We start from the raw sequence: 23,506 nt of genomic DNA, 5'->3' as shown, positions 1-23,506 counted from the left end.
GCTTATTTTCAGCACGGCATGAAGCGTCTGCGCAATCAAATGTGCCTGCTGGGAGTTCAAAAAAACAAAACAGCTTCACATGCTCACAGCTACATCTACCAGCTGCCTTTGGAGCGTTATGTTCTCGGAAAACTTATTTTCTGCATTTAATGAATTCAAATACACACTCCCAGAAGCACTCGCCACACACTGCTCTCTAACATATATGAGCTTCAGAGGAGGTATGAGATATTTCTCACCTGATTGGCTATGATTCCAGATATTCACAGTTCACCTCTCAGAAAAACCCAAGAAATCTAAAAGTCAGCTTGATATTCTGAGTTCCCTTTCTCTTTCACACAGACCACAGCGAAGTGTTATTCAAGTGAAACATTACTCTTAATGACGTATAATCAAACTACTTGGTTCTGCTCTGCTGGAGGGGAATAGGACGAGAGGCTGAGAGGTGGGAAGAGAGGGAGGGGGAGGGAGGGAGGGAGGGGAAAAGGGAAGAAACAGCTTGTGTAGAACCAGAAGGGTCGCAGCATCTTGAGTCTTTGCCCAGTCTGTGAAGATGCCTGAATACATTAATATATACATAAATAAAACTTTTTCTTTTTTCATTTGATGACCAGCCTTTCCATAAAAAATAACTGCTTTATGGTTTAACTGTGAACAATATTTCAGCAAGTGTTTTAAGAACGTCTGAATAACAAATATTGTTGCTGTTGCAGTCCAGATGTGCAGGGGTGTGTCTACAGCATCTAACCCGTTTATAAACATATACTGTATATAGATACGTATACATACAAAAGTATGTATATAATGTATATGTTATACTTCCCGTATAACACTTTTGCTTTGAATCAGTGCAAGATAAGTAGATTTTTTGTTATAATTACACATACTCACGAATATAGAGGATTTAACGCTTAATCCTACTTGCCCTTTCGTAAATAGCAGAACTTGTTTTGCCAGAAGACTTCTTGAAAGCTCTCTTTAGTAAATTAGAGTTGTGTCGAATTAAGCCGTCCGCGTCACAAGGATAAAATGATAGATTATACGGGGGAACATCTAATCGCAGTATTGCTCATAGACAAAAACTCAAAACATGCCCCAAAAAAAACCATTTCTAATAAAATGAAAGGTTTGCTTCATTGTAGGAGACATTCCTTTCACCTACTTATAATATCAAACTGACACAGATAATGGAGATTGGATTTTTGCCACGGACTTGTGCTCTATATCATAGATAATTGCTAATGGAGACCTGCACACTAGCATACAGAAGCAGTGATGCAGCAGTAGGTAAACAGAGACGGATCATCCATCCTGCTTTCTCTTCATTTCTCATCCTAAATTCCTCTTCCTCCTCTTCCCCCACCCATCTCTGTTTCTCTTGCCCTGTCCCTCAGCATGGTTAGTCAATAATAAGCATCAGAATTTCTGTCTGTCTGATACAATTCCTGTAAGGATTTCCAGGAGCACAGGTGCGGTCTGGCTCTCGGGCTCTCTGGCTCTATCTGTATGGAAATTGGCCGTTCCCCGGGGACGCAGCGGAGTCACACTAGTAGCCTACTACTGCAGCCCATGTAAGGACATACCGAGGCTCAGCTGGTGGTGGGGATGCCCGTGTGTGTATATCCACAGAAAGAGACAATAAGACGTTGCTGTTGACTGGAAGCAGCAGCTGAAAGCGGTTTCAAATCTGTCAAATCAATTTTAGGTGATATTTCACAGCTGAAGCTTGTGACATTTGAGTATGAATAAACATGTAGTCCATAGGACACAAGAAATAGTCAAAATAAATGCAATTACAATTTCCCAAGCCCAACCACGCTACATTTTTTTGGACAAAATAACAGTCCAAAACCCCAATAAATTAAACTTAAAGTGATATATATAAGAGAAAAGCAGTATATTTAGAAGCTGAAATCAGAGATTTCCAGAAATTCGTGTTTGATAAATTCGTTTTTTCGTTTTTTTTAGGAGTTAAAGATCAATTGTTTTCAATTATTAAAAACCATTAATCAAGTGGCTATTTGTCTTCTACTAATACTTCTTTGTTACTATAGATGCGAGCCTCTTGACTAATAATATAACATGCATTAGTGTTTCTGTGACATTCATAGATAGATACACACAACAATTCTAATGTATAATGACACAAACATGGTAACACAAACGTACAAGTTGTCACAAGTGAATGCTATAACTATTGGTAAAGCAAATGTTCGAAATAATACAGACTATTTACTTCAATCGTGCAAGGATGGTACTGACATCTGCTGGACGCTGTGTGAAACAGCAGGGACTCTTATGTCCCACTAATCTTATCCTGTATAATTTACAATCTGTCTCCACATATCCAGGAGTTGAACTAAAGTATATGAGGTGATTAAGAACAAATCTTCACTTGATCGTAAAAGACTGCAGGTCAGTTTCTACTTGAAGGCGTAAAAAAGAAGGATAGCGGGGCAGCAGGGATAAGATGTTACCTTCTTAATCTTATTACATAATAGTAGCCCCCATGTCACATGACCAACTAGGCCTGAATTCAGTTACTGTACCTCTGATCAAAGAAAAATGCATACCTTTTCTCTCACACACACACACACACGCGCTCTGGGCCTTGTGATGAAAACCCTCTGACTCATCCGTAAATCAATAAATGCTCTGGTAACACAGGCCTCTCTGTCTGTGAACTGGAGGACATCAGCAGCGCCTGTGAGTGTCTCTGTGTGTCACCCAGCCTGAAAAGTCTACAATAAATAAATTCTACCACCTCCATAATGACAACGTCCAAAACAACAGCCACAATGTGCTTTCTGACATCATTTTACACTTTGAAGGCCACATAAAGAGGTTCAGAAACAATCCAAAGTGCTGTTAGGAGTCCTCGAAATACACATCTTTCTTAGAAGTCACAACTGTACAAAAATAACCACGTCTGAAGCTCACGGCTTATTATGAAATGTCATGTGCTAGCTCTGCTGTCTCACGAGTGTGTTACCTGTCAATGGAGTAACGGCTCCTTCAGTGGCCGAGCGGCAAAAGCCTTCAGGAGGAAGGTCACACTCCTCCAACGTCCCGGGAAACAATGGGTTGTTTTTTTCCTGGATCACTGTTGCATCCTCATCGCTGCCCTCCCATTGGTTCACTGTGCCTCACCATTCATCGAGACAGGAAGCTGTGACAAACAGACACAACACTTTTAGCCAATCCGGGGCCACCGTAACGATGTGACTCATTTTTTAAAGTCACTTTCTTTTCTGGAATCAGTGTTCTCATCATTTTACACACGCACAAAGAAATGCGTTGTTATTATGAGTCAGTAACGTGAGTGGAAACTTCCTTAGCCTACAATGACACATATTCTGTCATCCCAAAATGAATCCACAACATATCATCAAGTCGTCTAATAACATTGTATTACCAGATTGTCAGTGGCAGAGGAACATACTGTAGTAAATGTATCCTTTTCATCACAACGTTTTGATGTCATACCTGCAAAGCTTTCATTCACTGAGGATAGCCACTTAGCTAGAATGACAAAAGGAGGTTTTCAATGAAGCCTAGTACAACCACATGGATAAGTCCTCAGGTTAGGAGTTTCACAAGGTTGATGTGAATCACTCACAAAATGGGAAAATGAGGCATCCGCTTCAGATGCACTCATTACCGCAGCACAGACAGACAAACAAAACCACCCACACAAGCTAAACAGGAGAGAGCCTAATCAGACTATAAACCACACAAACATCGCCATGTGTTTCCCTCTATTCTGATTCACTACAACTCTCTCACTCTCTCAATTCGTCTTGCACTCACACTATAGTACGCTACGCAGGCTGCACCGAGTCCTACAGCACCCTCAAATGCTGACTCAGACTGATCACATCACGTCACCCCTGGTTACGGTATACCCCCTCCTCTATCATCCCCTCTCCCCTCTTTTCATCCCACTTAAGCTCTGCCTTTCTCTCTGCTAACCTCTCTCTGCCACTCTACCACCATTTCTGCTGATTGTGATATCACAGTGAACATCCTTTAAAAAAAAACTGCGTGTCTGTTCAGCATTACGAGAAGGAGAGGAAACAGCAGGTTCACACAAACAAGTACGCAGAGATTCACAACAACAGTCACATGGTCAAATGCAGAAATCAATTGGGAATATGAACCACATCTACACTCACCCTCTGCTAGCATCAGGATATCATTAAGTGAGAGAGTCTCAGTGAGAGGGTCTCTGATCTGTATGCTGCTGAGTTCGCCCCCCCCCCACTGCCTCTGCTTCTCTCTACTTCTGCTTGGCGGGCCTCTGAGCTGCAAGCATGTGCATCTGTGTGTTCCTCTGTCTGTCATTCCTCCCCTCTCTCACGTCATGCCGCTCTGCCGCTGCCGCAGTACGCCTGCAACTGTATCCCCGCCCCTCTCGTTCTGTTTTCCTCGCCTCCTCACATTCCCTATCTCTTTCGCGTCTCTCTCTCTTCGTAATGGACCTGTTGGCTTTGCTCCCTCCCTCTTTGAGATGAAATATAAGCCCAGCAAAAGCAGAGACAGGCTGGTCCATTAGCTGGATGAGTGTGGTTTGTGTGTGTATGTGTGTTTAGTGTGAGGGGGGCGGGGATAAACTCACACATGGCTGCTGTCTGTAGTGTGAGTAATACATGGTAATTAAGCAGATGTAGCCACAAATGGGAAAAGCCAAAAACCATCATCCGGCTTTTAAAGTCTAGTGGTGGTAAGAAAATGCAGGATAAAATAAGATGCAAAGAAAACAGGGAATGGACTTGAAAGATCTGCTGACAGCAAAAGAAAATGTGCAGAAACACACACATTGTCTATATCTGTGTCCGTACTCTGTGCACATGCCTGCATGACTAAGCATCCTGAAGGAGGAACGAGCCATCCATCTCTCCTATAGTCCCACACCTCCAATGAAAGAAGACATTGGGAGATATAAAAGAGGAGAGGCTGAAATAGGGTTAAAACCTCTATTGATGTATTTTCCTGTTGCAGACAAATAGATAGTAATGTAATACATCCCATATCTGACCTTGAATTGAGCTTCCCCGGTCCGTCTATCCATCCTCATAAAACACAGGCTTTATAAATCTCATCACATGTAGCCGATCCACCTGAAGATCCCGTTTGCAAACTGCATTTTTTTTTTTTTGAGACACACTGTTGACTTCAGTGGTTCTGTGTGCAACGCTGGAGGAATGGAAGTGTGACACTGAGATTTTAAACACGAGGAGGGTTAAGTATTCAGTCAAGTTTGTTTGTCCTAGAGCAGGATTACAGAAAAACAACTGGCGTGGTAGAAGTGTGTCGCACGTCAAAGGAAGAAGCCACACCATTTTGGAGCAGATCTAAATAAATGGGGCGGATACACAAATAATTTTTCACTCATGTTGACATGTGCCATTCTAGTTCACAATATGTTTGTTTTGAGTTGAGAAGAAAATAACCTGCTGACTTTCTGATTTATTTTTTGCCTCCCAATCTATATTTTCTCCCCAGACATTTTCTGTCTTTCTCTGAATCTCAGTCTCTTTCTCTCTCTCTCTGTGTCTTTCCTCTCTTCTCACATTTCTGCTGTGCTGGCTTACAGTTTGACACACTGACATAAGGGGCTGTGCTGAATATTTAATGAAGATTGTGATACACAAGTCATAAAATACGTGTGTCCTTTTCCTTTTTTTACAGTGTACTTCCAGCCGCATCAGAGACTGTTCAAAGGCCATTTCTGAGACCTTTGTTTTTCACTTATGGTGTGTCGTGTGTCAATCAATCATTTGGCTGAACGGTCCGTAAATGGTCTTTGCAGTCTTGATGTTGCAGTGCAGCCTGGGAGCTCTCTTGCAGATCACATATTGATCAGGCATCGACCGGCTGCGCTAACACTGGACTTGGTCTGGAGGTCTCAGCTCAACAGAGACAAATAAATAAACCGCAGTATGAAAATAAATACATACACTGATCAGCCAACCATGATTAATTAATAAATTATATTAGGACACAATCCAACAAGCATAGCACCTCCCCCACACATACAGTACAGAACATATGCACACTGACTGCACACATCACCCCCCCCCTCTTTCCCCCCCACATACAGTACATTATGCCCTTCATGCTGGACTACAATCACTTAAGTGCTCACCTCCAAATACTCACATTAATCTCAAGGCCGCCCCTTCTGCTTTTTTCAGCTCCCATCAGGGAATTCAAACTCAATTTAAAATCAGCCACAATCCCCAACACACACACTCATGATCTGTTGCTTTGTCTCAGTGGCTCATGAAACGGGAAGTGACTTGTAACAGAGGGATTATGGGTAGGAGCGTGCAAGCGCCTGTGATGAGTGTGTGTGTGTGTGTGTGTGTGTGTGTGTGTGTGTGTGTGTGTGTGTGTGTGTGTGTGTGTGTGTGTGTGTGTGTGTGTGTGTGTGTGTGTGTGTGTGTGTGTGTCTGTGTGTGTGTGTGTGTGTGTGTGTGCGTGTGGGGGTATGTGTGTGTCTGTGTGTGTGTGTGTGTGTGTGTGTGTGTGTGTGTGTGTGTGTGTGTGTGTGTGTGCGTGCGTGTGTGTGTGTGTGTGTGTGTGTGTTTTATGGGGCGGGGGGTTAATGTCATAGCTAATCTTCTGACGTCCCCCAAAGCATGTCCCCCCCCCTGAGAGACGCTGTTTTGACAATGGGACACTTGTGTCACTGTCACCCCGAGGGGCATCTGGAGGGATGGGGGGGGGGCGCTACTCTAACATGATGACTGTCTGGGACATGCGGCCTCAGATGTGCAGTCTTACAGAACAAAATACATTTGAATAATAGGTCAAATGGTGTACGAATTCAACACAAAACACAGAGGAAGTACTGATAAAGAACAGAGATTAATGCAGCTTTGAGGAAGTTCCCTGTGAGAGTTTCCATCAAATAACCAGCCAAGTTCACCAACAACATGTTTGTCTCTGTTTGACTGCATCTGATGTGAGTGCACTTTGGCACACGAGATGGCATTAGTGTTTCTCGGTTTAAAAGAAAGCCATTAAAGCTAGTGTATGACATTTTCATATTTGCTCGTCACCATCTCCTTAAAAAGTGCATACGATAACCAATCAGAGCAGGAGTCTCTAGCAGCACACATGATTTAAAATAATTGTACTGCGTTGACTATTTCTCTCCTCAAATGTTTTTAGAAGTAGCTGTAAAACTAGAATGGTTGCTCTGTGGTCTGTTTTCAACATGGCATCACAAACTTTGTTCATTCCAAAGCTTAAAAGTAAAGTATGTTAAATATGTTGCTGAGAACATTTGAGACTAAAAAAGGGAAAGCAGTTGGATCTTGAAGAATGGCAAAAGAATGGCACAACAGGAGGGAAGCTGTTACTGCTGTAATACTAGCAATAACAGCTTAATGTAATATAGGGTTATGACAGTAGCACATCGTTATAATGCGTGGGTGTTTTTCTGATTGTACACTACACCCTCACAATTAACACTTTCAATACTCTTTAAACAATATGTCCAACACTGTGATTCTGACAAAGTATTATAAAACAAAATGTCTTCTTGCATTTTAAAACTAAAACAAACTGTAAAAGTTGTGTATGTATAAATGTAACATATTCTTTGCACAATTTATAATAAATATATGTTTAAAAAAAAAAAATCCTATGTTTAAAATGTGCAAAAGAGGCATTATGTATTGTCATTTTTGACCCACAAATAGACAATTTAAACTCCTGAATGTGGATATTTATATATTTGAGAGCGTTATTATTCCTGTTCTCTCTGTACAGAACTGCCCTGCAGATTTTCCACATGTTTAATGAGTTTTTTGTCTCTGAATAAAGTGAATACATAAAAATAAAGGTAAAGAAAAGACACATCACACACTGTGAACAAATAGATCCTAACAGAGCTTCTAGCATGGCTGGAGTTTTAATCACGTTTAAGTCTATGTTTTTTTTAGACTTGACATTTGCAAAGCTGCGTAACCATGACTCATTACTACAGCAGTCTTTTTTTACAGTCTGAGACTGTGGGCCTCCCCTCCCACAAAACTTGGGAAGAGGCACCCTTCACCCCCCTCTGAGTTTACTCGCTTAATTCCCACAATTCATGGGTGCCTATGGGGTCATGATTATGTTATTTGCTCCAATAGAAAACTCATCTGAGCCCAGATAGCCTAATATTGCTGTTGGACTTAACTTCAGACTACACCTAATGCATTATAAATATCTGTCCCAGGGCATCTCTCAGAATCTGACTCTGGGAAAGTGGGAAAAACAGTACAATTCCATGTTAACCAAATAACACACATTTAGGCTCGTCTATGTGGTTTTCTTTTGATTAAGGAAAAAGGTGATAAAAATAAAGTAGATTCTTCCTCCCCCACACCATTCAAAACATCACTCAAAACCCACCTGTTCAACACTGTATTCAACCACTGACCCCCCCCCCCCCCCCCTATTTTCTGTTTTGTGTATCTCTTTTTGTATTTCTTTGTTTTGTTTTTTTTGTTGCTGTTTTTTTTAATTCTCTGTCCAAGCATCTTTGAGTTTCCTAAAAAACGCTATACAAGTCCCATGTATTATTATTACTATTACACACTAATAATCCATTTGTATATTCATCTGGATTGTTGATTGTTATAAAACACTTAAAAATGGCACATTTTTACTGTGGCGGATATTTCTGTAAAATGATTGATTCCTTAAATGTATCTATATGGATGTATAATCTAACTCAGTTTTTAATACAGATTTCAATGTTTTACCCAAATCCCACATTGTGACTGGTTAGAAGTACATCAGCCACATCTGCTGATAGCCCCTTTTGAAATGTCCCTTTAAAAACATAGCTGCTTTGGGGTATGCTGTGGGCTTGTTCTGCTTTACAATACCTGCACTGACAAGTTAAACCAGCTTCAACTCCTGGCAGTTCAGAACCCCCCCCCCCTCCCAACCCAGGGACAACACTGACACAGTACGTCACAGGTAAGCACAGCTGTAACCTCTTCTGACCCTCATATTTTCTTTCTTTTATTACAGCTTTGTACAGGTCTTGCATGAATCTGTCATACTGAACTATCTATTTCTTTGTCTTACATAACAGTAGAAATCTAGAGCTAACGGAACAGTGTCAATTGTTATTTTTTAAAGATGAGCCACTCCACTTTCATCAGCCCCTGCTCATCCCTTCTTATGCTCCTCCTGTTGACATTACTTCACAGTTGGTACATGTTTCCCTATAATAACCTGTACATTAGAATCAAACGTTCAGTGTTTGACATTATCTTTCAGTTAAACAAGCAGGGGAAAAAACAAAATGGATGTAGTACTGTAACTTAACAAGAGTAGTTAACGAGAGCATTTTATGAATTGAAAGAATTGTTTAAAATTGCAGTTTGACCTGTTTCTAGTTAAGACTTGTTTAAAGGCAAGGCTGTTATTGACATGCTGTAGTTCTGGGCTCTGTGACACTGACCTGCTGCACGGGGGATCTGTTTACAGTTTGCCATTTACCTTACACCTCCCTCTGATGCTTTACTCTCAGATTGTGGGAAGGGACTGTCTTTTACAAGCAATCAGCGTCAACAGAAATGGAAGGAACAGAAGAAACAACCATAAGTAGCCTATTCTTATTTAATCTTCTTACATCAAGTTGTTCCTTTAGGCTTCACCTTTGTACTAACACTTTACATTTTATTACCTTGATTTGCTCGTTTTGGTGCCGTCTCAGAATGGAGAACAGCGTCAGATCCTAAACAAGCTGGTTGGCTGTTTTCTCAAGACCTTCTCTACAGCGACAGAGAATCCAACAGCCTCTTTCTGAGCATGGACATCCGAAAAGACAAGGAGGAGCAGGACCAAACTTTAGTCAAGTTCTACAAAAGAGACAATGTTAAATGGACTTCGCCGCTTCTTTGCAAACTTCAAGGTAGTCCCTTTCAAATTATATAGCACTACTTCTAAAAAACAAAACACCACATTGATCAGTTTAGAGATTAAGATTGAAAATGTGTGTTTCTTCCTAGGTGATGTTGCAACAGGAAGTGGGGTCAACCGTCACATGATGTCAACCGTTATCTTCAAGCTAATGAGTGGATTCCATATCAACTTAGGTTAGACAACACAACATAAACACACAACAATGCTGACTATATTCAGAAGTTACAAGCCTGTAGACTACTAACTATAATGAATAAAACTAAAAAGTTGATATCATTATAGAGATAACTAATGCTAAATGCGCCAATTTATGCCAATATGCAAAAGTGATGAACGTCAAGTGCTGCTGTTAATTAAAGATAGAAATGTAAAGGTTAACTATCAAAGACAATTATCTGTTTATTAATTTAATTTTAAAAAGATAGATAATCTTATACGGTTTTCTGATTTTGGTTTTAAAAAAACTGGCTTACAAATCTTGATGATTCAAGGAACAGACAATTTACAGGACAAGTATGTAAGAATGATAAAAATGATTTTAAAAACTAAGAGTTGAAGTCTTAAACTCAAATAGAAAATCCACACTTACAGCCTTAAAGGTCGTTTTTCATTGTATCTCAAAACTTTTTTGCCATTAAACTTGTGCTCTCAATTTGTCACTGTTTCAGGAAGTGCAGCCATTACAAAAATCTTTGAAGGTGAGCCGGATCACCTCACCCCCTCAGTTTCAGATGGACTGCTGGACAACGACATGTTCGCAGTGGCGGGGCGGATGATCGGCCACACCTTCCTGCACGGCGGCCCGAGTTTCTCCGGACTCAGCCCAGCCATTGTTCACATCCTCTTTGGAGGGTCGCTGGAGACCACTCCTGTGACACTGCGGGACTGCCCTGACCTTGATATTCGAGACACTGTGAAAATGGTGAGTTGCAATATGGAAGCTCTCAGGTGTGTTTTTGGATCTCTCCTCCCAAAGAAACAAACAGTGTGCTGCTAGAAATTTTTTCACGGGAAAGTGGCTCCATACCACTGACACCCAGTTTGTACAACATCAAACAGCTATAGTGACTTAATATGTTAACTAAAAAGCTTTAAGATTATTACTTCAAAGACTCAACCGTCAACATGAAAAATATATATTATATTTCCAATTCAAATGTTCTCTTTATCTGTCACTCAATACTGAACTCAGCATCTTAATACCTCAATCGATTTATATGCAGCCTGCATTGTTAAACCATGTTTTTGATCATGTTTTGTTACAGCTTGAAGGAGATGCCGAGTTAAAAGATATTGACGCCGTCCATCAGCTCTGCCTGTCGTGGGAGCTGCCAGCACCGAACGCCACCAACAGGAAATGGCTGTCTGAAAAGCTTCTCCTGCATGCTGTAAATGTTCACTCTGCTTTATTCTACAACTTCACCACAAAATACACTGTCATTACAACATGTCCCAAAGAGGGTTTCCCACATCCTTATCGAGTCATATTTATATTTAGAGACAGATGTCTTTCAATGTTGATAATGTCTCAGAAGAAGTACATTTTAGCCTTTTTTTTTTAAATCACATGTTGTCAACCATATATCCAGTTGACTACTGGTTAGCAAGAAAAGAGGGACAAAATCTGAGGATCAGAAGTCCCTCTGCATCCACAACAGAATCTAACAAAACATGTTTAGCATTCAAACATCGATTTAGTTAAAGCCAGAGGCCTTAGTGACGTTCATATTTGCTTATGAAGTTCTACAATTGTTGTGAGTTCAGAAATTAAACGCAAAACATCTTAATTGAACTATAAATCATCAGAGAAGATCACTGATTTTGTATACAATATGTCATGTTTCCCGTATTTCAGGTCATCGAGCGAACGAGGCCTCAAATCAATCAGTTCCAAAAAGGCTTAAAAGAGACAGGACTGTGGTCGCTTCTCATTCACAGAAGAGATGTAATCCCAATCCTGTTCCCCAGAGAATCAGAAGCACAGGTCACACCTCAGGTGAAGCAAAGCTAACAGAAGTCCAATGCCGCAAACACCTAGCCAAAAAAATCCTATGAGACTGTAATCTTCAACAATGTATACTCGTTTGTTTTGAATACAGCTGAATTTGCATGTGTGTTACCAGATGATCTTGGATTGCATCATCTGGCCTTCGTCTATAACTTTCATCTTTGAGGGCTACAGAGTCGAGGACGATGACGAATCCGATGTCGTGGATGTATGTCGAGTATCTGGATACTTGAAAACATTCATTGAAAATGGTACGCATGATTACGTTTTATTTATAACCTTTTAAGCTACTGTAGTAGCATTGAAGCGTTTCAGCAGATTCTGTCTTAACTGATCAGCCGTTTCTCTTTAACACAGCATCTCCCGCTGAGCTTAAGAGCCTCATGAAGTTCTGGATGGGATGGGAGGTGCCGGCCACAGAGATGAGAGTGGAAATAGTCGAGGCCCCTCTCCCGACAGCTTTAACTTGTTTTGAGAATCTGAGGCTCCCGAGGCATTACACCTTGTACAAAACATTTGATGAGGACTTGTGCGCATGCATATCAACCAGTTACAGCGGGTTTGGTTGTATCTGAAGGAGAATTATGTTTACTTACTTACTTGAAGGACAGATGAGATTCATAATAATTACAACAGTCACTTTAAAAGTATGTCAATTAAATGTCTGGAACTTGCCAATGTGTGTGTGTGTGTGTGTGTGTGTGTGTGTGTGTGTGTGTGTGTGTGTGTGTGTGTGTGTGCGTGCGTGCGTGCGTGCGTGCGTGCGTGCGTGCGTGCGTGCGTGCGTGCGTGCGTGCGTGCGAGAGTGGAAACACAATGCAATGGGCCGTCGGTTCCGATGGGGTCCTGGAACCATATCTCGATAATGAGATAGACTCTGTGAACGCACCGCCTGCTGACCAATCAGAGCTCTGTGTGCTGAGTTTAAAGCTATCAAGTTATATTACAGCATAAGGAAAACACAGTTTAAACTGCTGTATGCAGGTAAGATGGCTAGCAATAAACTGTGACCGTGTAAATTAATAGAATATCACTTGAAAACTAAAGTATTAGTAACAAATTATTGATTTAGTGCTGAGATAAGTCACTGAGAAATTAGTCCACTGGCAATCATTTTGATAGTGAAATCTTCGTTTAAAAGATTACTACATTGATTTAGCATTGGGTTGTCATATCATTGTCACATATTACAATAAGTTGTATCTACAGTATAAGACCTGTAAACACACTGATGTATAAAGTCAGAGAAGTTCCTGTTTTAAGCATAAATGTAAATATAAATCATTGGCCTTGGCTTCAAATTGTGAAATATTTGTTGTAAAATATTAACTTATTTCCAAGATAGCCGAATAAATGAAGGTTGGGACTGTCTTTGCTTTTGAAGAAGCCAAACATTTGAAACTTTCCCGATTAGTTATTTTCTGACAATGTGAAAGATTAAAAGAGAAACAAATCATCATATAAATTAATCATTTAAAAAACGGTAAGTTGGAATCATGCATTCATAAGTTGTCCCTTTCAATGGACAACAATGGCCTTGTTTTTGTACTGGTGGTTAGTGCCCACAATGACCACACGATGGTAGCAGAGGCAAATCAGAGTGACTTTGTGGAGCTCAAGCTCATCTCTGCTTTCCTCAATCCATTTCTATTAATGGTTTCTCATCCATTAAGCAAATCAGAGGGACCTTTACCAGCGACCTCTCAAAGGTCATTTAAGGTTGTGGTGATAAAGTACAGAGGCTGGAATTACTTTGAGCTTGCCTCCTGAGTAAGAGGGAAAACAGCTGATGCCATTCAACTTTTTAAACTGGTTATCTGTTAAAGGCTCATCACCTTATCATGTAGAACAAGAACATTCCATCAAGAGCTGGAAGGTGTTCACTCTGGAGCTGCTTTTTTTGTTCTTTCAAGTTTTGTCCTGTTTATGAGTTTTAACCGGTTTAATTATATTGAAACCGGTTGAACCGGCATTTGTCAATAAGTCACGTTCTGGCAAATAAAAAAAAAAGCCTTCATCATCAAAGTCCAACTTGTTTTGCATGAAGCAGTATGAAAACAGGATTAACGCTGTGTTTATAGTGTAAACTATTTGTGATGATAAACAAGACATGGCAAATTCAGTCTCAAAGAAACTGAAGCTGAGGCAGTATGGCAAAGCTGATGATAGCCAAAAATGTGTGTGTTTGTGTGTGTGTGTGTGTGTGTGTGTGTGTGTGTGTGTGTGTGTGTGTGTGTGTGTGTGTGTGTGTGTGTGTGTGTGTGTGTGTGTGTGTGTGTGTGTGTGTGTGTGTGTATGTGTGTGTGTGTGTGTGTGTGTGTGTGTGTGTGTGTGTGTGTGTGTGTGTGTGTGTGTGGCACTGTCAGTTCTGCCTCTAGATTTTAGAAGGTCTCTCTCTCTTTCTCGCTCTCACTCTCTCGCCCTCTCTCTCTCTCTCTCTCTCTCTCTCTCTCTTTCACACTTGGCCAGTCAGTCAGAAACTCCCCTGTTGCTCAACACGCAGCAGTAGGTCTGCAGCCTGCAGCAGTAGCTCAGAACCACAGAAGCTCCTCCCTTTCAGCCCATCTGGAACAGTGGAAAAGTGGAGAGGCACAAAAGAACAACTCTGTCTGAGTCTCTTTGCATTTTTTAGGGATAAAGACATAAAATCTAGGTTAGTGACTACGCTACTTTTAAAGGTGCAACTCCTCCACCTTTCTCTGGATCGCCTGTTTCCTGAACACACCCCAGTGCTGCCTTTCTCTGTTCAAGGAATCAAACTTCAACTTGTCCATCATCACTGAGTGACAGCACCTACAACTGCAGGTAAGCAATGTAAATATATTTCCGCCTGTTTAAGCTTCCTGCTTTCTGCTTGCCTCTAACTGTATCTAATTTCCTGCTCTTTGTACGGTTGCATGATGGGAAAAACACTCGTTCATAATCTGAATATATTTTCCATGCAAGTCAGGTCAGAGGAGCCTCTTTTGTTTGAACAGCTATCATGCATTAGAGTTTGTAAAGCTGTATCAATGTGTGCAGCTCAACAGCAACACAATGTGGAACACTAATGTGCAATACAAGACAAATAAAGTATTCACACATATGTAAGCTCTCTAGTGTGGGCCACAAAGTGTAGAAATGTATATAGAATTAAATAGTAATCCTACTGATGTTATTCTCATATCGCACATACAGTATGTCATCGAAGTCACATTGACCTCATGTTCTGACTTCCTCCTTTGTTTCCACTTCTTACCTCTCATTCACTCTGGTTTGTTTGAGCATTCCTAATCTTTCTGTGTCCCCACATGTCTAAACTTGCAGAGCCACAATTATCTAGATGTAGCTGGAATCATCTTCAAAAAGACTGCCTTAAATCATTTAGCAGAGACCTGGAATTAATGTAACAGTTATGTTCAAAGTGAATACTTGATATTTACCTCTGAAAGACCAGCAAAAGGAGCCTTCGTTTTAAACGGGGTTATGGCTCTTATAACTTTTAGTGAAGTTAGAGTGCTTGTTATTACTTTATCACTTTGTTTCACTTCTCTATGCCTTTCTGTCTAAGGTCAGATTGACAACTGACAACCCAGTCACTCACATTAACCCTTTGAGATGACGTGACATAAGTCAGAAAGGCCCCTATCTGTAGAAATCAAAAATAAATATTGACTAAGTTGTTTAAATCATCTCATTGTTCTCACCTTTCTGTTTACTTACTGACATCTTCATCAAAACTCTTCTCGTGTCCAAGCTCCTTCCCTCTTGTTCTGCTCCTCATTGATCGTCTTGCTCGCAATTGCTGTAAAACAACAAAAGAGTGTGAGATGTATTTGAGATTTCTGACTTAACACATCAAGTCAAATGTTCTAGTTAGTCTGCAGGAAGGCTTTAAACGGTCGTTGCTCTATCCATGCCTGACACAACAATATCCCCGAAATGTCTGCTATTACTTTCAGTAAAACAAGTTCAGGTCCTGCTTCCAGTACTGTCGTATACGAACTGCATTACCTTTACATCAAACAAACTTGATTTGTGAGTTGGCCTCAGTGGTGCTGTTAATATGTATGCTCTCTGATAGAACATAAATAATCAAGGCCTTTGATTTTGCTCTTTGTTTCATTTCCTATACTTCTGCTGCTTCACCATCGTTTCCCTGAATCTTACTCAGTTCAGACTTATGTGGTAGTGCTCGTCAGTTTCAGACCACATTTTTAAGTTTTAATTTCAAAAGAAAATAGTTCAATAAAAAAGCCAGAAACTCATTGATCAAGCAAAATAAAACATATTTTATTACTTTTTTAAAAGCCTTATTTTAATAATAGTGGTAGAACTTGTATATGGTAGGTGTACAATAATGAGAATGCTGATGGTTTTATAATGTATTATTGAACAGTCTACATTTGTTCTATGTAACAATAGTACATATATATATTGAACGTACATCACCAGGGATTAAAGTCACCATCCATTCCAGTTACATCCCAGAAAACAGCAGTACCTTTTCTTGTGTGCTTACAATGAGGGAAAGTCACAGGGTCTCAGCAGACAGTCACACAATGCTCCACCCATACTTTTCTCCAAGCTATGATTTAACATCATACCATGAGCTTGTATTCACATTAGGAAGCATTCTTGTGTCAGCAGCAAAGAAGTTATGTTTGACTTTGGGGTGTTGTATTTACTTTTGAGGAAAGAAAGATAGATAGTCTGGTGTGCCAGGTAAATGCTGGGGGTGTGTCTAAGGGTGATGGAAATAGCCTGAGATCATACTCTGCTTTTAGAGCTCAACTCAACAGAAAAAGCTGCTTTTTTAACATATTTCCTGACTTGTAGAAAAAACCTAGATTAAGAAATCTGCAGAAGTCATGAGTCGGACACAGGCAGGGAGTAGAGGGTGTGAGTCTGGGGCGGAAGGAGGGAGGGTTTTCACGGTCAGGAATGTGGATGCGGATACACTAGAATGGATTGGGAGGGTCATGCCTGGAAACACATTGGGTAGAAACCGGCAGGATGCCAGGGTCTTTCACATTCCAACAACTAAGACTCCTCAAAACCTCCCGTTTTCACATTATTTCTACACTTACTGTCTAACGTTTTCCAAGGAAATCATCTCTAGCCTATTGACAACCAACAAGGAAAAAGGATTTTGTTCTTCAATGTTCTGCTTCACTGCTGGGTTGCTTGTCTTAACAAAGCCAAAGAAAACTGGCATGAGTAAAACTAGAGTCTCTGGGCTGGCTTTACAAAGCCAAAATGACAGGCAACCAAATCTGGAAGTTTAAATTGGTTTCTTACAACAGAAACTCTTGTCAATGTGTTTACTTGATGGTTGAGTAAAGGAATGTATTATTTTATTGATACATTTGTTTTTCTATTCAAAGTAAATGGTTAATATTATATATATACCCCAGCACGTGCACTCTGCTCTGCATCGGCCAAACGGCTCGCTGCACCAGCACTGCGAGGGGGACCCAAGTTCACATCAGCAAAAACACGTCGGTTTTCTATCCTGGCTCCAAAATGGTGGAATGAGCTCCCCATTGAAATCAGGACAGCAGAGAGCCTACACATCTTCCGGCGCAGACTAAAAACTCATCTCTTTAGACTCCACTTCGAGCGATAGAATTACTAACAAAGCACTTACTAATAAAGGACTGGCTTATCTAAAGCCAGTTGAGTAGCACTTGAAATGTTTTGGCTCTGAAACCTGATGTACTTATATTATTCTGATTTCTTCGAGTTTGTATCTTCCTGGTCGAATGTACTTATTGTAACTCTTTTTGGATAAAAGCGTCAGCTAAATGCAATGCAATGTAATGTAATGTAAAAAGTGTAGTTCCACTAAATTACAGGCCTTCAAACCAAGAATATATGTATGCCTTGAAAGGAAATACATGTTATTTTAGTTACAGATTCTTGCTGGTTTCTACCACTGTAATCAAACAAATTAAAAGTAAGCTATATCTCTCTGAAACAAAAAATAGCTGTAATAACAATGTGTTTGTGTTTGTGTATGCATTATTAAAGGATGCCATTAGGAGGAGGAAACAAGTGTGGCCGCTGCCTTAAGACAGTGTACTTTGTAGAAGAGGTACTCTGTGACGGACGAACCTTCCACAGGTCCTGCTTCCATTGCAGTGAGTAAACTCTTTGCTGCTTCCTGTCCGTCAACCTGAAACCACCGAACTACCGACACTTGTCATTACAGTCACAAGTATTACTGACCTAATGTGAACTGCTCAGCTAATCAGTAAGAAAATAAGGGCATGAATACTTGAAACAACATAAAATAAAAGGCTATACTACATGGTTGCCTCAAGAGAAAGTAAAATACACTGTTAAAATGTAGATTATTCTTGTAATTCTTATAAGTATGAACATTTCTCTCTTCTATAAAAGATATCCTCTTGTATACATTTGATCAGTGAGTCCTAAAATAGTTACTCTTTGATTCTCAGAGGCCAAACATTAAAAATAACTCTTCCAGCAACCAGCTACAACAAATTTCTAGCTATAAAGGATTTTTTTTTTTGAATATTGAAATCATATACATGCATCATAACTGTAAAAAGGTATGAGAATTTTAAAAAATGCGTTGAAATAGGCTATAAAAGGTCTTTCTCTTCCTCAACTTGAAAAATATGTAGGTTCATAGAGGTCTGAGTGGAGTTATTTGTGTTTCTGTGTTGTAAGCAAACATTCCTGTGATGGAATCTAGATGAGAACATACCTTTTTTTTTTCCTTAAATGGAAACTAGGAATCCTATCAAAACACATGACTGTGCTCCAAGAGGTGGACAAATATGCATTGTGATAATATGTGTGTGTGTGTGTGTGTGTGTGTGTGTGTGTGTGTGTGTGTGTGTGTGTGTGTGTGTGTGTGTGTGTGTGTGTGTGTGTGTGTGTGTGTGTGTGTGTGTGTGTGTGTGTGTGTGTGTGTGTGTGTGTGTGTGTGTGTGTGTGTGTGTGTGTGTGTGTGTGTGTGTGTGTGTGATTTATCAGTGGTGTGTGCGAAGAACTTGGACAGCATGACTGTAGCTGTTCATATGGATGAAGTCTACTGCAAAGGGTGCTACGGCAAGAAGTATGGACCAAAAGGCTACGGTTATGGCCAGGGAGCAGGGACCCTCAGTATGGACAAGGGAGAGTCTCTAGGCATTACACATGAGGAGTGAGTAACACAACGACACACACTTCCTCCATCCCTTTAAGGTGCTTTATCCTGTTTATCCTAGCAATCCTGTTTACTTAAGGATTGATTTTAAGGTCCTCCTCCTGACATATAAGGCCCTTAATGGGCAAGGTCCAAGCTATATTATTAACTCCCTTGTAAGCTACAAACCATCAGGAACACTGCGGTCCTCTGCTGCTGGTTTATTAGAAGTTCCCAGAAACAGCGGTAAAAAGAAGTTTGGTGAGGCAGCTTTCATTAACTACGGAACAAATACCTATGGACATCAGGGGAGCCAGTTCGGTGGAAGTTTAAAAAAATTAACTCAAAACACATTTGTACAATTTAAGAAGCAAACTCCGGCTCTCTGCTGCACTTTCTCAATGAATTGCGATACATTTTAACCTGTCAGCCGATTGTGTGTTGAATATGTCTTTTACTGGTAACTGTATTCTGTGTGATATCAATTGTCTGTGAAATGTCTATGTGAAGCACTTTCAACTGTACTTATTGTATGAAAGGTGCTATATAAATAAAGATTATTATTATTATTATTATTATTATTATTTATAAACAAGTTTTCTCTCTCTCTACGTCAGACCTGCTCCCCATCGTCCAACCAGCAACCCAAACCCGTCTAAACTGGCTCAGAAGTTCGGGGGGTCGGACAAATGTTCTCGCTGCGGCAAGGCCGTCTACGCTGCGGAGAAAGTGATTGGAGCTGGGAATGTAAGGGAAAACACACACAATCAAACACATGTGTGGACGCTTGCAAAAAAACTTTAAAAATGTATCTTCTATTTATTTACAGTCATGGCATAAGGTTGGATGTTTCACCTGCGCCACGTGCAATAAGAGCCTGGAGTCAACCACACAAGCTGATAAGGACGGGGAAATCTACTGCAAAGGTAAAAACTGACTAATTTAACACAAGACTTTTGCTACATTGCTGGATATTGCATTAAGGATATTGCATTAAGGATATTGCATTAAGGATATTACTTGCGATAATTAATAGATATGAAAGTGTACTCAGTTGTGCAATATTGCTGCTTTCAGTATTTGGCTAAAATACAACAAATTGCTTGTAGGAAAGTAATCCCAACATAGTGGTATCAAACATATTGAACAAGATTATAGTGATCAAAAAGATGGACGATTACGTTTTAAAGGGCAGTTTTTTACTGACACACTTTTTCAACTAACTCAATTTTAGTATTGCAGTCTTTTGCAGTGTTTTCATCGCCCAAAATGACATAGTGTTGAGGATAAAAACTTGTATATTGTGCAGCTCTAGGTTTAATACACATCCGTTAAACTGGCTAAACAACATATAAATAAACCAGACCTAATAGAACAGGATTTGCAACATAATGCAACATGCTTGTTTAGATTGAATTCCTGTTTAAGAGGCCTACAAGTTGTGGCCCATTAGAAGTCTATTATGTATAGATAGGTCTAGTGGTTTTACTGTATGGTAACTGTATAGTAATTTGCTTTCAGACCTGTTTTTAATGCTGGTCCAGAGTTGTGTAGCATAGCAGGACAACCCATCTTGATCCATTCAGGCTGAATTTGTCTGAAAGGATATGATGTATGACTATTATAAAAGCAAGATTGCAAATCCCTGAGATAAGGGGGAAATGATAAGATGCATAACTGAAATGTCCCATCTAAAATGAGAGAAAATAAACTGCAATGTTTTGTACTGTAAGTGGCCAGAGAGTAGGTTGTAATGCATACGAGAAAACAGCAGAGGGCCCCCTAAACATAAGTACATCCTCAAGTACAGTACACAACGATACAGTACAATTTTCAGGATTAAGAAATGAGTGATGATGGCTGTACTCCATTAAGGTGAGCAAGTACTAAGATTTAGTATCATTAATGCTGGCTCACTCACTGGTATCAGTACCACTTGTGCTTTTCATGCTGTGATGAGTCAAAATGTCTGTTTACAAGAACCCTCAAAAACTCTCCTGTCCATGAGGATAGAAGAATAAGTTGTTGTATTCTTTTTATACATATCCGCTTTTACTTTTGAATTTTCAATCAAGAGCCAACAGAGCGGAAACAATGGATTTCATCTCTATTTTTGCAAACATTTTATAATTCAGGAAAGAAAGAAGAAATTTGAAGATATGATGTTGATACCACCGTGTGAGGGATTTTTTTTAAATTACCTTTTCTTTTCTGCAGCCTGTTATGGCAAACATTTTGGCCCCAAAGGATTTGGCTATGGACAGGGAGCCGGGGCCCTGTCGCACACTCAGTAGAGACCTCAGGATCTTCAGGTTCCCAGAGAGCTGCAGTACTGCCGGCTTCCTGCAGAGAACAGACTGCTGCCACCCAACCTGAAAGACAAACGCTTGATGAAAAGCTGCATCATATGATTGTACAGTGGGAAACATAACCCCATCTCTGCCTCATAAAGAACAAATACAATCAATAGTGCTGCAACAGTCAATCTTTATAAATAACCAAAGTTTAATACTGAAACATTTATTTTCTGTTAAACGCTGATTTCATGATTTGCACTACCTGCTATAACTGTTTTTACGTCTGCAATCTAGATCTCTTTTTCATATTCTATATCATAGAGTAAAAACTGCTTTTCTGTATGCTTTCCAAACAACATCAAAATAAATGAGGTTGAAAGATTTTAATTGCAGGAGTTTTGATTGAATAAAACATAAAAACATGACCTGTGAATGACCTGTGTGTGTGTGTGTGTGTGTGTGTGTGTGTGTGTGTGTGTGTGTGTGTGTGTGTGTGTGTGTGTGTGTGTGTGTGTGTGTGTGTGTGTGTGTGTGTGTGTGTGTGTGTGTGTGTGTGTGTGTGTGTGTGTGTGTGTGTGTGTGTGTGTGTGTGTGTGTGTGTGTGTGTGTGTGTGTGTGTGTGTGTGTGTGTGTGTGTGTGTGTGTGTGTGTGTAATAACTCGATATGAGATCAACTCTGTAAACGCACTGCCTGCTGACCAATCAGAGCTCTGTGTGCTGAGTTTAAAGCTATCAAGTTATATTACAGGATAAAGAAAAAAACAGTTTAAACTGCCGTATGCAGGAAAGAAGGCTAGCAATAAACTGTGACTGTGTAGACATGTAAATTAATAGAATATCACTGCCTATCTTCCGAATTATCTGATTATTATGACATTTGCGGCAAGCAAGATTACTTAAATATCTTCTGCAACATAAGTAAGCGGAGCAAAGCCATTCAGAGCATTGTGTACAGTCAGCACTGTAAGGGCATGATGACGCCGACATGTCACACTTATCATTCAAATCATATCATAATATATCATACTAAAAAACAAATTCTCAAGTGTAATTCAAGCCGGATCCACTCAAGTCTTACTGTAAATGAGGCAGTGATATCATAAACCTGTTAATTTACTCATTAGTACAGTTGGTCGTTTTGTTTTACCAACCATTCTTCCTGCACCTTGCAGCTGCAACTATGAGGCCTTTATCCTGGATTAAGTGTTTTAAGTCATGGATGTTTAAAGTTTTAATTCCTGAGATTTGTCTAACAAGATAGTTACTATCATTACCCATGATTCTTTAATTCAAGAGGTATACCGTTCTGCTGTCAGTATGCTTCTCCATGTTTGTGATTGGTCAAATATTGCTAACCCCGCCCTTTTCATGTGAACGTGCTCGACTCGTAGCCGGACAGAGAAACTTTAGGTTACTTACGTAACCCCAGTTCTCAGAGTAACATGAAGTGAGATGTCTCACTATGGGATGCGCCTCAACGCGTATGCAAACAGAAGCATCAATCTCATTACGCCAATCCTGATTGGCTGGTGATCTTGACGTCTAGATCAGGGAATCCACCAACCCTATAAGTAGCTTGCACTACGACGCAGCGTCATTCAAAATAAGCACCTCTTCTCGCTTCGCCTTAGCAAGAAGGGCCGTCTGGTGAGACATCTCACTTCATGTTACTCTGAGAACTGGGGTTATGTAAGTAACCTATAGTTCTCATTCATAACACTCCGTTCGATGTCTCACTATGGGATATTGAAACTTCCTTATTGCTAGACATGCTTATCTCAATAATCACCAAAACAACCAGAATTTAACAGGTAGAACCCTGTCTCAACACAGGGCCCAGCACTGCGCGGGCCACACTTGGAGCAGAGACATCTAGCCTGTAAAAGCGGACAAAAATGAGCGGTGAGGACCAGCTCGCTGCTGCACAAATGTCTTGGATGGAAACACGCTTGAACAAAGCCCAGGATGTAGCCAGTCCACGAGTAGAATGAGCACGAAAATCATTTTGCTTTCAAATGTAAAACCACACAGGATAAAGACAAGAGAGGAAGACAAGTACACTAAGTGACTGAACAGGACAGTGAGGAATATGAGGACATCTTGAATGTCACCACTGCAGAGATACTG

The 23,506-nt window shown here is 40.2% G+C and overlaps 3 protein-coding genes across 8 annotated transcripts in view; 2 read left to right on the top strand and 1 right to left on the bottom strand.

Annotated features, from left to right (window-relative positions):
* Nucleotides 1-16,820, bottom strand: part of nav1a (neuron navigator 1a) — a 93,711-nt gene extending 76,891 nt beyond the window's left edge. For 2 of the 6 annotated variants that reach the window (XM_079674072.1, XM_079674073.1), the window contains exons 1-2: nucleotides 15,647-16,818; nucleotides 2,993-3,169 (exon numbers count right to left, since the gene is read on the bottom strand). The gene's annotated coding sequence lies outside the window, so the exon portion shown is untranslated. Of the gene's footprint in view, nucleotides 1-239; nucleotides 258-2,992; nucleotides 3,170-15,646 lie in introns of those variants that run through there. The other 4 variants (XM_079674068.1, XM_079674071.1, XM_079674070.1 and 1 more) reach the window with 3 other exon arrangements.
* On the top strand, nucleotides 9,394-12,628 carry LOC307035089 (G2/M phase-specific E3 ubiquitin-protein ligase-like). Its single transcript, XM_079674075.1, has 8 exons — nucleotides 9,394-9,615; nucleotides 9,728-9,925; nucleotides 10,023-10,109; nucleotides 10,605-10,858; nucleotides 11,202-11,324; nucleotides 11,792-11,932; nucleotides 12,060-12,195; nucleotides 12,302-12,628. The coding sequence occupies exons 1-8, from the start codon at nucleotides 9,588-9,590 to the stop codon at nucleotides 12,517-12,519; spliced, it is 1,185 nt and encodes a 394-aa protein (XP_079530201.1). The 5' UTR covers nucleotides 9,394-9,587; the 3' UTR covers nucleotides 12,520-12,628.
* csrp1a (cysteine and glycine-rich protein 1a) lies at nucleotides 14,424-21,766 on the top strand. The gene is made up of 6 exons (XM_079674076.1): nucleotides 14,424-14,749; nucleotides 17,957-18,066; nucleotides 18,932-19,100; nucleotides 19,700-19,829; nucleotides 19,912-20,008; nucleotides 21,300-21,766. The coding sequence occupies exons 2-6, from the start codon at nucleotides 17,958-17,960 to the stop codon at nucleotides 21,374-21,376; spliced, it is 582 nt and encodes a 193-aa protein (XP_079530202.1). The 5' UTR covers nucleotides 14,424-14,749; nucleotide 17,957; the 3' UTR covers nucleotides 21,377-21,766.
* Nucleotides 21,767-23,506: the final 1,740 nt, after the last annotated feature.

Source organism: Notothenia rossii (assembly GCF_949606895.1).
Source record: "Notothenia rossii genome assembly, chromosome: 4".
Taxonomy (NCBI): Eukaryota; Metazoa; Chordata; class Actinopteri; order Perciformes; family Nototheniidae; genus Notothenia; species Notothenia rossii.
The sequence above is the reverse complement of the archived record's forward strand: the minus strand, read 5'-3'. Positions and strand labels throughout refer to the sequence as shown.

Bases quoted from the DNA above. Each gene is read 5' to 3' on its own strand.
- LOC307035089 (XM_079674075.1), top strand. From the start codon at position 9,588: ATGGAAGGAACAGAAGAAACAACCATAA. The intron at 9,616-9,727 runs GTAGCCTATTCT...GTGCCGTCTCAG, and splicing joins AACAGAAGAAACAACCATAA to AATGGAGAACAGCGTCAGAT. The intron at 11,933-12,059 runs GTGAAGCAAAGC...GTGTGTTACCAG, and splicing joins AAGCACAGGTCACACCTCAG to ATGATCTTGGATTGCATCAT.
- csrp1a (XM_079674076.1), top strand. From the start codon at position 17,958: ATGCCATTAGGAGGAGGAAACAAGTGTGGCCGCTGCCTTAAGACAGTG. The intron at 18,067-18,931 runs GTGAGTAAACTC...GTGATTTATCAG, and splicing joins CAGGTCCTGCTTCCATTGCA to TGGTGTGTGCGAAGAACTTG. The intron at 19,101-19,699 runs GTGAGTAACACA...TCTCTACGTCAG, and splicing joins CTAGGCATTACACATGAGGA to ACCTGCTCCCCATCGTCCAA.